Source organism: Schistocerca cancellata, chromosome 6 (genome assembly GCF_023864275.1).
Source record: "Schistocerca cancellata isolate TAMUIC-IGC-003103 chromosome 6, iqSchCanc2.1, whole genome shotgun sequence".
In the NCBI taxonomy this organism is placed as follows: Eukaryota; Metazoa; Arthropoda; class Insecta; order Orthoptera; family Acrididae; genus Schistocerca; species Schistocerca cancellata.
The window spans coordinates 546,431,942-546,446,702 of NC_064631.1; the positions used below are offsets into that span (position 1 = coordinate 546,431,942).

Below are 14,761 nucleotides of genomic sequence, written 5' to 3' on the forward strand. Positions count from 1 at the left end.
CTCTTTCGCACTAAAATGTCTCTTCAACATAATCCAACCAAATATTTACAGTGAATCTGCAGTGACAACCAATCACTCACGCACTATGTTGAAGGTTTTACAATGGCCTTCACAAAGAGGTGCCACACTTCAATCCAGCAACTGTCACACTGTGGTCTGAATCAAGCATTCGTGCGACTTGTGGTTCTTGATTGTATTTTATAATAATATGCATTGTGCAATTAACAGCTGAATCCAAAAAGTCAACTAATGTTAAAAGCTTCTTAGGAGAGCATTTTTCTTGCTCAGTAACAGACAAAAATACGGAGAGAGTAATAATTTAGGAAGTGCTTAATTTTAATTGAGACTGGTTAAATCAGCAGTAAGCTAAGTAAGTTTGGCACTTACATCAGAGGCAGATCATTATGACGTGTGGCCGCTGCAGTGTTGATAGAAGTGAGAGGGGGAATGTTTTATTCCTTGTCTTCCAATGCTGGTAACTCACCAGCATGTGCAACAAACGCTGATCAGATGCTATGCTACGGTGTAATTGCCGAACAGGAGTAACATGGGTTCATGAATGTTTATTATAGAAATGGCTGTCTTCAAATGTGGTACTTGTTTGTAGCAAGTAATATGCAATAAAATTAAGGCTTCCAGAATGAGATTTTCACTCTGCAGCAGAGTGTGCGCTGATATTAAAGTTCCTGGCTGATTAAAACTGTGTGCCGGACCGAGACTCGAAATCGGGACCTTTGCCTTTCGCGGGCAAGTGCTCTACCAACTGAGCTACCCAAGCACAACTCACGCCCCGTCCTCACAGCTTTACATCTGCCAGTACCTTGTCTCCTACATTCCAAACTTTACAGAAGCTCTCCTGCGAACACTTGCCCGCGAAAGGCAAAGGTCCCGAGTTCGAGTCTCGGTCCGGCACACAGTTTTAATCTGCCAGGAAGTTTCAAAATTAAGGCTGTTATATTATGAAACAATGAGTAAAAGGGTAGGTTACCAATTAATAATAAGACTAGTACGGGTAGGTGTGGTGAAGTGGACCTGCTGGGTGAAATGGTGATAACATATTTTTTGCCCTGAAAAGTGCAGCTGCCTGCCGAGATGCGGTCAGACCAGTTCTAGTACACATCACCATTGTTGTCAGTAAGACTGACAGAGTAAGCTTGTTCCATTATTTTCTAGTGGTTGTCTGATATAAGATACATAATTTACATCATTTATATCATTTTTGTTACTTCACTTGTGTGGAGAGTAATATTTTTTTACAGTATCAATGTTTGAACAGCAATGTGTTTTGGACTACAAATGTGGTTCCTTGTAATTTATTTCCATTTGAATCTCTGAATCATTAATGCCAACATGGTGTCCAATCGGGAAAAGTGGCGACACTACTCGTAGGTTAGACTGGCAAAGGTTTCACTCTAATAAGAGTTACTTCCAAAAAACACATATAATGCAACAGGTAAAACTGATGTCTAAACCCTTCTGTATACAAAGCTTACAAAGATCATCTGCCATTCTATCCCTTTGTGACAATTTTGAATTAATTAAGTTATATTATTTAAAACCGTCTTTTCTGTTATATTTGGTCAAATACAGAAGACCAATTCCAAATGGTCTGCTGCAGCCACTTGGTATTATTTTGGATAGTAGAGCATGAAGATGCCTAGTAAATGCACACAAAAATTGGAAAAGCAAACATGGAACACTGTTGCAATTGCACTGGTTAGAGTATCTGTTTAGGAATGGAAAATTGGTCACTAAGTAAGCCTTAAGAAAAATGTATTTAGTCCCAATATATTTTTTTCTTTTTCATTTAAAAGTATTTGGTGCGATACCTTATAATACGGAGATTCTGGAGGAGTAAAAGGTAAGCTTCTATCAGTAACCATGGTTTGGTGAAAAGCAAATCTGTCTCCAAGCAGCCACTTTATGACCCACCACCTTCCTGTGCAGCCCAAGGTATCACCCTACAATGTCAATATTTGCCCTTAAGCAAAAAAAGAGTTTGATGATCATACTTCAAATCTAGTCTATGAGACAGTATTCTGTGACGTATTCACATCTATCCGTAATTTTCCAACTATCCTCACAAAGCAGCTCCTAAAGAAGCATCACTTTATCAGCGAATACATCCCAGATAGGAATATCTTACCTGCATGGACTTCCCACTTACTTCCATCAAGTTCTTTTATGAAGAACACCTTTCCCAAAATCCTTTCTATCTCTCGAAAAGTGATAAGTAGATGGGAACTGTCCTAACATGCTGTTTGATAGCACAATCCCCCCCAACTCCTTATACTTTTATATATTTCAGCCAACCCATATGTTCAGGTGCTGCAACAAAGGGGCAATGTAGCCCTCCATCTATACATGGTTGCTGTTGTTAATTAACTCTGAGGAAAGACATTGTCTAAAGGCTCAACAACAATTAAAGTCTTGTTTAGTTGTCTGCAGATTGCTCAATGCCTCCATTTACAAAGAGAAGTCACATTTTCCAACTATGTTATGTGTTACATCTGTGTATTTCCAGTTGAATTTAACCATCAAGAATGTTAAGATAAGGTCATTATTTCTCATAAAAATTAATAAATATACTTAATGGAACATTTTGCTTTGTATCATACAACCTTCAGTCGATGTGTTTCTTGTTTGTTCTGATAAGCTAGGAACAGCAGATTCTGGGATAGGCTCCAATCGCACAGAAGGACGTAGAATACTTAAAGCAGCACCTGCCCACGTTTTTCTACGGTGAGTTGGCCCTCTGGTCTGAAAAAAAATATGTTTACAGCATTAAACATTGTACTAGTCAACAGTAACCATGGTGATAGTATCTGTGAACTTTGTAAACACATTGGTTGCAGCCAGAGCAGTGACAAATTACACTATCTTGCATGGTGGAGAGGTGTATTCTGTCAAAAGATTGTTTTGATGTCATGTTTCCTACGCAAATCTCTCCTTATGTACATAGCTGCTGCAACCTACACCTATTTGAAACTACTTACTTTATTCAAACTTTGGTCCCCATTAGTTTTTAGTCCCCATAGTATTCCTTGATGCCTCAAGATATGTCCAGCCAAATTATCTCTTCCTTTAATCAAGTTATGCCATAAAAATCATTACTCCAAAATTCGATTCAATACCTCTTCATTGGTTACCTGATCTACCAATCTATTCATCAATAGTCTTCTTCTGCATCACACATCAAAAACTTTTATTCTGAACAGTTTATCACCCACATTTCATTTTTACATAAGGCTTATCTCCAAGCAAATACTTCTAGAAAAAGACGCCCTGTGTTTGTCCCACTATTTCTCATTCTCCAGAAAGCTATTCTTGCTATAGGACACAAATTTTAAATTCATTTCACCTCTGCTGTTATAAATCATTTTGCTGTCAAATTAACTCCACTTCTACTAGTTTCTCATCTTGAGTAATAAGGTTGTGGTGAGTAATAATTAACAGAAAGTGAACTACTTAGCCGAGATCACTTGTAAACAACTTTTATTGTCGATTACCACTTTCTGTTACCCCCTATGGTTATTGTCTTCAGATCTGTGAATACACTCGTACAATGTGAAATTATACAGAGATAAAATTAATTATACAATAGCAGATACACAGTAACAGCAAAGCTGTGTTATAACATTCCTCAATAAAAGATTGTATGTCTCCTACACCAGCTCTACAAACACTCTTTCTAAACCATTGACAGGTATGTGAGGGACGAGATGTACGATCCATCAGCAAGTCACGGTTAAAACTGCAATATACAGAGGAATTTGCCAAATGCTCATACCCCACACCATACACTATTGTGTACTTCATTGCAATACTGTTGCTAGAATATTCATGTAGTTCTTACTGAGAATTATGTAAGAATTTGTAATTACAGTGTGATTCCTGCACATGTCCATAAAAGATTACTAAACACCATTTTTTTAGAATTATTGTAAAATAGTTATTAAAATAGAAGCTAAAAAATATTCTTATTTCATTCATTTGCATAAGTTCACCTATGTAGAAGATGTTTTACAATTTTCACATAATGACCTACACTAAATCGCTGTACGACAATATTTTGTAACTTATAAACATTTGCAGACATAGTTATAATATTATTAAAATTATCCTGGCCGTCCTATTGTAGCAGGCTTCAAAGCCCCAACAGAACATATCTCAGCTCTGGTAAACTAACACCTCCAACCTATCACCCGCAGACTCCCATCCTACATCAAAGACACAAACCACTTCCTAGAACGCCTCAAATCCATTCCCACTCCTCTCCCACCTGAAACATTTCTTGTCACCATAGATGCTACATCCCTTTATACAAACATCCCACATACCCGTGGTCTCTCTGCCCTTGAGCACTACCTCCCCCATCGCCCACCCAAAGATCTTCCAAAAACCTCGTTCCTTATCACACTTACCAACTTCATCCTCACCCATAATTACTTCACTATTGAGGGCCAGACCTACAAACAAATCAGGGGAACGACCATGGGAACCAGGATGGCTCCGTCCTATGCCAACCTCTTCATGGGCCGCATGGAGGAGGCTTTCCTGAAGACCCAACAGCTGCTTCCCCTGGTCTGGTATAGGTTTATAGATGACATCTTTGTGGTCTGGACACATGGTGAAGAAACACTCCTTAATTTCTTCCATAACCTCAACTCCTTTTCGAATCTGAATTTCACCTGGTCCTTCTCCAAAACCCAAGCCACCTTCCTGGATGTTGACCTTCATCTTGTTGAAGCTCACATCCACACCTCTGTCCATATCAAACCCACAAACAAACAACAGTACCTTCACTTTGATAGCTGCCATCCATTCCACATCAAACGCTCCCTTCCCTACAGCCTAGGTATTCGTGGCAAACGTATCTGCTCCAGTGACGAATCCCTCAACAATTACACCAATAACCTGACCAGTGCTTTCCTCTCCCACAACTATCCTGCAGACCTTGTCCACAAACAGATCTCCCGAGCAATATATTCCTCCCCATCCCTTAAAACCCAGACCACACAGAAGCATCCCCTTGTCACCCAATATTATCCTGGCCTCGAATACATCAACAAATTACTCCACCAGGGATATGACTTTCTCAAGTCAGCCCCTGAAATGAGATCATCCCTTGACAAAATTCTCCCCACACCACCCAGAGATGCCTTTCGTGGCCCCCCATAACCTCCGTAACATCCTTGCCAAACCCTACAATATTCCCAGACTACCTTCTCTACCCAGCGGTTCCTACCCCTGTAACCGACCCCGCTGCAAAACCTACCCCGTGCATCCCCCCACAACCACCTACTCCAGCCCCGCTACTGGTAAAACATACACAATTCAAGACAGGGCCACGTGTGAAACTACACATGTTATTTATCAGCTGACATGCCTGCACTGCACAGCCTTTTACATCGGTATGACAACAACTAAACTGGCTGAGCGCATGAACGGACACAGATGAACTGTCCGCCTAGGAGATGTCCAATACCCAGTAGCAGAGCATGCCCTCCAGCATAATTCTAGGGACCTAGGAACCTGCTACACCGTATGTGCCATTTGGCTTCTCCCACCCAACACCAGTCCCTCTGAAATGCGGAGATGGGAACTTGCACTCCAACACATCCTTTTATCCCGCCATCCCTCTGGACTGAACCTACGTTAAACAACCTCACCCCCATTTACTCTTCAGTCTTCTCCTCTTTCCCTTTCCTCTTTAGCCATTCACGCACCTTTTCATCCTACATAGTTGTGTTTATCTTTATACTATATACCTCTTTACTTCTGTATGCATCCTCTTTGGTTTGAAGCTGGCACAGTACTTACAGTAGAATATCTTTGGCTTCCCTCTGACAACCATGCCTCCATCCTTGCTACCCTCCCTGTTTTCCTTTCCCTGTTGCTTCATAACCTGGGTTGTGAGTAACTGAATCCACTTTCCCTTCTTCCCTTTCTTTCTCCTCTCTCCTCCCTGATGAAGGAACAAAGTTCCGAAAGCTAGGAACGTAAAATTTTCGGTTCTGTTTTTTTGTGTATCTATCGGCTGTACTGAGCTGAGATAAGTACTGGCCAGCCCCTCTATCTCTTTGTTAGTATTTGTAAAATTATAGATATAAATAAAATAGAAAGAAACATTCCACATGGGAAAAATATATTAAAAACAAAGATTCCATGACTTACCAAACAAGAAAGCGCTGGTAGATAGGCACAATAAAAAACACACACACAAAATTTCGAGCTTTCGCAACCCCCGGTTGCTTCGTCAGGAAAGAGGGAAGGAGAGGGAAAGATGAAAGGATGTGGGTTTTAAGGGAGAGGGTAAGGAGTCATTCCAATCCCGGGAGTGGAAAGACTTATCTTGGGGGGAAAAAGGACAGGTATACACTCGCGCGCACACACACACATATCCATCCACACATGTACAGACACAAGCAGACATATTATATGTCTGCTTGTGTCTGTATATGTGTGGATGGATGTGTGTGTGTGAGTGTATACCTGTCCTTTTTTTCCCTCAAGGTAAGTCTTTCCGCTCCCGGGATTGGAATGACTCCTTACCCTCTCCCTTAAAACCCATATCCTTTCATCTTTCCCTCTCGTTCCCTCTTTCCTGACGAAGCAACCGGGGGTTGCGAAAGCTCGAAATTTTGTGTGTGTGTTTGTGTGTTTTTTATTGTGCCTATCTACCAGCGTTTTCCTGTTTGGTAAGTCATGGAATCTTTGTATTTAATATAAAATTATAGATACACGCAGATGTAAAGTTACAAGGTGGGCTTCCGCTATGTCATCTGGAAAACAGTCTATGCTGCTGATGACATCCTATGTAAATACTATGTATGCAAGTAATACATTATGGTGATAGTGGATAACACACTTAATTCAAGCAGCAACAGTCAACAGTTAGATGATGTAAAAAGCCCTTATCAGTGTCATGATCTATGCCTACACTGTGTTCGAGGGGCCTGCAACAAGAAAAATTGGCTCATGATGATGATGATAATGGATGGGTTAAAGTAAAAAAATTAACAACATATTAAACCAATACAAAAAAACTCTAGGTAATGAATAAATTAAATTTGTGTGTAAAACAGATGATGCCTCCACAAAATGTTAAGGGTATTCTCCCATGTGCTGTTCTTATCTTCATTGCCTAAAATTCCTCTCATCTTTTGCTTGTACAGAAGGAAACGAAATGTCTGAAAAATGTTGAATGTGGGAGGATGTGTCGCCTGATATCTACATACATAAGGATACCTTTGCACCTTATTAGGGCACATTATCTTCATACACCAAAAAATAATCTGAAAAAAATAGCAGCAGGAACTGTGTCACCAGACACAGTATACGTGATCCACTGATTCCAAAAACACGCAGTATGCAGAAGGAGCTGACAATTACATGTGACGTATTCCAGACATGAGCTAACTACTGTATGCAGTAGATATATTTACTGTCAAGATATCTATATTTATCTTCATTGTCTGAAACTTCTATTATCATTCATTGGTACAACAAAAACACTATGTCTGAAAATATTTAAGTGTGACATGATCTGTTGCCCGAGGTCTACATGTGTGAGTTTAGTTTTGTGTTAGAGCACAAAAACAAATAGGGTCATACGTACCCATGTCAGAACCATAGAACATGAAGACATAAAATGAGTTAAAAATGACTATAAGTTAAGCCCAATCAATGGAAGGAAAGGCAGATAAAAACAGGGACTTGGAAAAAGGTCCCTAAAGTACACCACAGAGAAATGGAGGTCCCGAACTAAAGATCAAATGTCTTTTGCCATACTGCTATGACGGATAAAACGGAAAATGTCGACGGCTTGCGCATCGTTCACTAAAACAGCCAATAATTTAGAAGGCAAACATAAATTAGTATGACCTTTTTAACACAATCACCGGAGGGATGGGTAGAACTAGCGGGCTGAGGTACGAGGACAGCAGCCTTGGCAGCAGCATCAGTGGCCTTGTTTCCCATCAGACTGATGTGACCAGGGACCCACATAAAAATCACAAGGTCTCAATCAAGAGTGGGAAAGTGACAGCTTTCCTGGACCCTTTGCACTAAGGATTGCATGGTGTACACCATACAGAGGCTCTGAAGGGCACTGAAAGAATCTGAGCAGATGACACGATTGAAAATCCTGTGCTGCCGGATGTACTGCATGGTCTGATACAGTGCGAAGAGGTCTGCTGTAAACATTGAGTAGTGTACCAGAAGCCGTTGGTTTCAATGATGAAGATGCACCTGATGCCATGGTCAGTCCAAGCGCGATCGGTGTACACAAAGGTACTATCGCTAAGCTTCGTGTGAAGTACGAGAAACTTACAGTGATAGAGCGAGGCTGGAGTAGTGTCCTTAGGAAGCATATGAAGGCCAAAGTGAGCACAAGCTGCCACATGAAGCCAAGGTGCTGAAGGGTTCACACCCATTGGAAAAGTGGCAGGTAGCGTGAAATTAAGCTGCTGGAGCAACAGCCAAAAGTGAACTCTAGGAGGTAACAGAGGGGAGGGACTTGTCCCATACTGGCATTCCTAGGAGTCATTAGAGGAAGAGGCATAAGATAGGTGGCCAGGCATGGCAGACAAACGGCACGCATACCTGCTGATGAGAAAATCATGTTGGTATGACGGCAATAGTTCGACACCTTTTGCACACAGACTCCATACCGAGCTAGTGTAAAATGCACCAGTGGCCAAACAGATGCCATAATGGTGGATAGTACTGACATGGCATGTGAGGGACGGATGGGCGGATGCATAAATGAAACCCCAATAGTCCAGTTTCAAACAGACAAGGGACTGGTACAAACAGAGGAATAGTCTAGTTTCAAACAGACAAGGGACTGGTACAAACAGAGGAGGGTAGTCTGATCCGTTCCCCAGGAAGTACCACTGAGAACACACAGCCATTGAGAGACAGCATACAGTAGCCTGCCAAGTAAGACACATGGAAGGACCAAGAAAGTTTCTTATCAAGCAAGAGCACCAGGAAATTCGTATTTTCAACAAACGGTACAGCAACAGGCCCAAGATGCAAAGACGGTGTAAAAAACCAATTGTGCCACCAGAAATTCATACAAGTGGTTTTGTCAGTGGAAAAGTGAAAGCCAATGTACATGCTCCATGAGTAAAGACAATCAAGACAATGCAGAAGACACTGCTTAAGGAGACAAGTCCGTGGAGAAATGCAATAAATGGCAAAATCGTCAATGAAAATGGAGCCAGAGTTACGCAGTGCGAGCCAGGCCATAATAGGGTTAATGGCTGTAGAAAAGAGGATGACACTCAGGATGTAACTACACCATTTTCCTGGCTAAATGTGTTCTACAAGGCAGAACCCAATGTACCTTGAAAACTCTGACTTTTAAAAATTCCTGAAGGAAACCAGACATGCGGCCACGTAGGCCTCACATGTAGGGTGTCTGGAGAATACCAGTCCTCCAGCAGGTGTCATAGCCTTTCTCAAAATCAAAAAGCATGGCCTCGGTCTGGTATTTCCACAGAAAACCATTCATGATGAGATAATCAACTGCAGAATGGAGTGCTCAAAATCCACACTGTGCAATAGTTAGTAAATTGCCAGACTTGAGCCACCATATAAGCTGGGCATGAATCATATGTTACATCGTCTTGCAAACACAGCTGGTGAGCAGCATGGGACAATAACTACAGGGTTATTACAAATGATTGAAGCGATTTCACAGCTCTAAAATAACTTTATTATTTGAGATGTTTTCACAATGCTTTGCACACACATACAAAAACTCAAAAAGTTTTTTTAGGCATTCACAAATGTTCGATATGTGCCCCTTTAGTGATTCGGCAGACGTCAAGCCGATAATCAAGTTCCTCCCACACTCGGCGCAGCATGTCCCCATCAATGAGTTCGAAAGCATCGTTGATGTGAGCTCGCAGTTCTGACACGTTTCTTGGTAGAGGAGGTTTAAACACTGAATCTTTCACATAACCCCACAGAAAGAAATCGCATGGGGTTAAGTCGGGAGAGAGTGGAGGCCATGACATGAATTGCTGATCATGATCTCCACCACGACCGATCCATCGGTTTTCCAATCTCCTGTTTAAGAAATGCCGAACATCGTGATGGAAGTGCGGTGGAGCATCATCCTGATGAAAGATGAAGTCGGCGCTGTCGGTCTCCAGTTGTGGCATGAGCCAATTTTCCAGCATGTCCAGATACACGTGTCCTGTAACATTTTTTCGCAGAAGAAAAAGGGGCCGTAAACTTTAAACCGTCAGATTGCACAAAACACGTTAACTTTTGGTGAATTGCGAATTTGCTGCACGAATGCGTGAGGATTCTCTACCGCCCAGATTCGCACATTGTGTCTGTTCACTTCACCATTAAGAGAAAATGTTGCTTCATCACTGAAAACAAGTTTCACACTGAACGCATCCTCTTCCATGAGCTGTTGCAACTGCGCCAAAAATTCAAAGCGTTTCACTTTGTCATCGGGTGTCAGGGCTTGTAGCAATTGTAAACGGTAATGCTTCTGCTTTAGCCTTTTCCGTAAGATTTTCCAAACTGTCGGCTGTGGTACGTTTAGCTCCCTGCTTGCTTTATTCGTCGACTTCCGCGGGCTACGCGTGAAACTTGCCCGCACGCGTTCAACCGTTTCTTCGCTCACTGCAGGCCGACCCGTTGATTTCCCCTTACAGAGGCATCCAGAAGCTTTAAACTGCGCATACCATCGCCGAATGGAGTTAGCAGTTGGTGGATCTTTGTTGAACTTTGTCCTGAAGTGTCGTTGCACTGTTATGACTGACTGATGTGAGTGCATTTCAAGCACGACATAGGCTTTCTCGGCTCCTGTCGCCATTTTGTCTCACTGCGCTCTCGAGCGCTTTGGCGGCAGAAACCTGAAGTGCAGCTTCAGCCAAACAAAACTTTATGAGTTTTTCTACGTATCTGTAGTGTGTCGTGGCCATATGTCAATGAATGGAGCTACAGTGAATTTATGAAATCACTTCAATCATTTATAATAGCCCTGTATAAGGAAGGTGTTTGCCCTTACTGGGCTTAGGTATGGGGATGACAGTGGCTTCATGGCAACATCTGGGAAACATGCCCTCTGCCCAGATGCGATTGTACAGATTGTACGTATGAAGGAGAAAGTGCGTGCCCGCAAGAGAAAGGTTCTGCAACATCTGAATGTGAATACCATCTGGCCATGTGGTGGAGGACCGGGAAGAAGTGAGAACATGATCTAGCTCCCTCATAGTAAAGGCAGCATCGTAGCATTCATGAGAAGGCTATCAACCAAGTGTCCTCACACTCTGTCCCAATGGAGGAATGCAGGGTAATAGTTGGTGGAACTTGAAATCTCCACAAAATAGTGGCCCAAGGTGTTGGAGGTAGAAATAGGGTGCACAATGACATCTGCTGCACTCAGAGTGAAACTGATGAATGGATATTGGTCCCTGAGAGCCATTGGAGGTTGGTCCACATGGTGGAAAAGGGAGTGGAGCTGTTAAAAGAACTATTAAATGAAATCCAACTAGCTTTCTTGCTATCCCAAAGAACATCATGACACTGTGCACACGACTGTTTATAATGAATGTGGTTTGCCATTGTATGATGATTGTTAAAAATGCACACAGGACATCTCAGAGCATGAATTGCATCACGGCATGCCTCAATCCACCAAGAGAGCGGGACACAGCGCGGTAAAGAGGAAGTGGGAGGAATGGAATGTTCTGCGGCAGTAAGCATAATGTCTGTAAGATATTCTACCTGGTCATCACAACTGAGGTTATGTTGTCTGTCGAAGTAAAGCCTCCAGTTAGCCTTAAAAAGCTGCCATTTGGGGGTGCAGAAAGGGGGGGGGGGTAGGAGTCAGCAGAAGGATAGCATTTGGGAAAGGGTCCCTCTAATACGTGTCAGAGAAAAGGGACCACTTGAGATAATGGGCAATCTGGGTAGTGCAGAAGGAGAGGTCCAAATGGGGATAGGTGTGTATCGAGTCTGAAAGGAACGTAGATGCTCCCGTGTTAAGACAGATGAGGTTAAGTTTATTGAGACGTACTGCCAAGAGGGCACCTCTCTGACAAGTTCTGGAAGAGCCCCAAAGGGAATGGTGCACATTAAAGTCACCAAACAGCATAAAGGGGTGAGGGAGCTGCCCAATAAGCTGGAGGAAGTCTGCCCTGGTGATACTGAATGACTGAGGGATGTGAACGGTACAAAGGGGAAAGGTGAAGTGAGGAAGGAAAATGTGGACTGCAACAGCTTGAAGCTGGGTAGTCAGGGAGATGGTTCAATCATGGACGTCATCCCAGATAAGAGCATCACTCTCCCATGAGACGGGATACCATCCTCGGAGGAAAGTCAAAGGGGACCAGAAAGAAATGCGAGAGCTGAGAACGGTCATGAGGATGCAATTTTGTTTCCTGGAGGCAGAGAATAAGTGGATGCTGTGGTTCCAAGAGCAGCCATAATTCCTCCTTGTTGGATCCAAGACCACAATCGTTCCACTGGAGGAGAGTCATGACAAGGAAAGGGGAGGAGGGAAGAAATGAAGGGTGTCACATTGGCTGCAGCCGAGTGCCAGCCTTTGAAGACTCACAGCTACAGGGTGCAGAGGCTGGATGATCTTGCTCCATGCTGTCTGCAGAGGTGTCGGCATTCTCCCTCGGTTTGACTGTGGAGTCCCAGGGCAGAAAAACGGTTGGCTGTGCGCACCGGTGACATGGAGGTCGGCTGAGTGAGGGTAGCATGTGGTGACACCATCTAAGAGGATCTCCAAGTCAGTGAAGGAGAAGACCAACTGCCTTTGTTTGATATTTTGGAGCTTTTCCGTTTGGCAGAGGAAGACTCAGATGTTTGTTGGCTGGAGGGATATAAGAAGTCTTTGAGGGAATATTCCATCTGTCCTTCCTGGCCTGCCGGTTATGTAGCATGTGACTTCGCCCCATGAGATGGAAGTTTGGTGACTTGTTGCACAGCTGGAAGTGGCTGGGATGCTGTGGAGGAGGAGGAGGAGGAGGCTAGGATGCTACCATGAGTGGTTGATTTTACTACTGCGGTCCTGAATTTGAGATCGCATGTCTGCATGGCCATGCCCTTTATGGAGCAAGATGTGGCAGGAACAATAATGTAAGTGCCGGATGGTAGAACTCAGGATTTCCAACTACTCAACAACTTGCGAGCGACTGGGTAAGGCCCATTTTCCTTCACCCGGATCTCCTGGACTGCCCACTCATCAAGATACAGGGGACAATCTTGTGAGGAGGCAGCATGGTTGCCAATGCAATTAGTACAATGGGAATGGAAAGAAGGAGGCGGACAATCTCCCTTGTGAGGATCCCTACCGCAGGTTACACATTGGGCCGGCTGTCAACAGGACTTTCGAGTGTGGCTGTAACAATGACAATGATAACATCGCATCGGGTTCGGAATGTATGGTTGGACTGTGATGACTTCATAGCTGGCTTTGATCTTTGATGGAAGCACCACTGTATCGAAAGTGAGAAAATGAGTTTGTTTGGCCAATAAGGATGCACATACCTTTCTCATGTACCCGACGCAGTGCAATGGCGCCCTGATCAGAGAGGTATGTTTGGATTTCTCCTTGGTCAGACCATCAAGCAGCCTAGTGTAAATAACACATGCGAAGAACTCTGAGTTCTATGTGCCTCAACACAAACAGAATAGAAGTGGAGGAGCGAAGCTGCAAGCAGTAGTTGTGCTTGAGAAGCAAAAGTAGTCTCCAAAAGGAAAATGCCATTACGTAAATGAGAGCAGTATTTCACAGGGCCAGCAACTGCTTCAACACCTTTCTGAATAATAAATGGATTTACTGCAGCAAAAAACTGATTGTCTTCAGTACATGGAACTATGGTGTAGCTGGGACAGTCTTTGAATTGTGAGCTTCATTCTGTTTATGTTTAGTAGACGTTGGCTGTGAAGATGATGTTTGCCTCATTGTGAGAAAATCGCTGCCAGTGTCTCCAATGGCACACTCCTACCCCCCCCCCCCCTCCCCCCCTCAGAGGGGTGCGCACTGGCCTTTAAGTGATTAGTCACACCTCAGATAACACCTCCCAAACATCTGACAGAAGGACCACTCTGCGGTTTGGAAAGGTAGCAACTCCCTGGGCCTGGCCTGTACCAGGGAATGTGCGAACCATACCTGCCAATCCGGGGCTGGGAATTACCTGTTACCCAGTCACCTGTTACACATCAGACATGTGGGCCAGCCTTCAGGTGTGCATAGGACAGAAGAAGAAAAAGAGGAAACTCAAACACCAAAGGGGAGAAAGGACAAGATAAGGGGAACGAAGAAAGCAAAAATGAATGAAAAACAGTGGAGAGACTGTTCTGATGTCAGCTACTGAAAATGCAAAACACATTCCCAAAAACATTCCAGGCATGGTCCCCCAAGAGAGAGTAAAAAGAATAGCAAGAGGATAGACATGCAGCACAAAAGGGAAAAGATACTACACAGCTTGGGGCCCCGTCATAGCCAAGCACGAGCGCCAAAGAGTGGCAAGCCCCTTGGGGTGTACATGTATGAGGGTACCACTGCACCTCATTAAGATACATAGGCCAACAAATGACCTGAAATCAGTACCAGTGGGGAAAAAAAAAAAATCACTAAACTGCAATGGTCATAGCCCGTAGAATCAACCTGGAAGAAGCTATCTGCAATAGCAAGAATAGCTATGATTTATGGAACACAGTTCTTTATAGAGAACCACATATGATATAATTAAGTACTGGATATGCATAGCAC

The 14,761-nt window shown here is 43.2% G+C and overlaps 1 protein-coding gene across 1 annotated transcript in view; it reads right to left on the minus strand.

Moving 5' to 3' along the window:
- Positions 1-14,761, minus strand: part of LOC126190741 (uncharacterized) — a 261,362-nt gene that overhangs the window by 110,016 nt on the left and 136,585 nt on the right. The window contains exon 9 of the mRNA XM_049931235.1: positions 2,622-2,760. Within this exon, the coding sequence (XP_049787192.1) occupies positions 2,622-2,760 (139 nt within the window). The remainder of the gene's footprint in view (positions 1-2,621; positions 2,761-14,761) is intronic.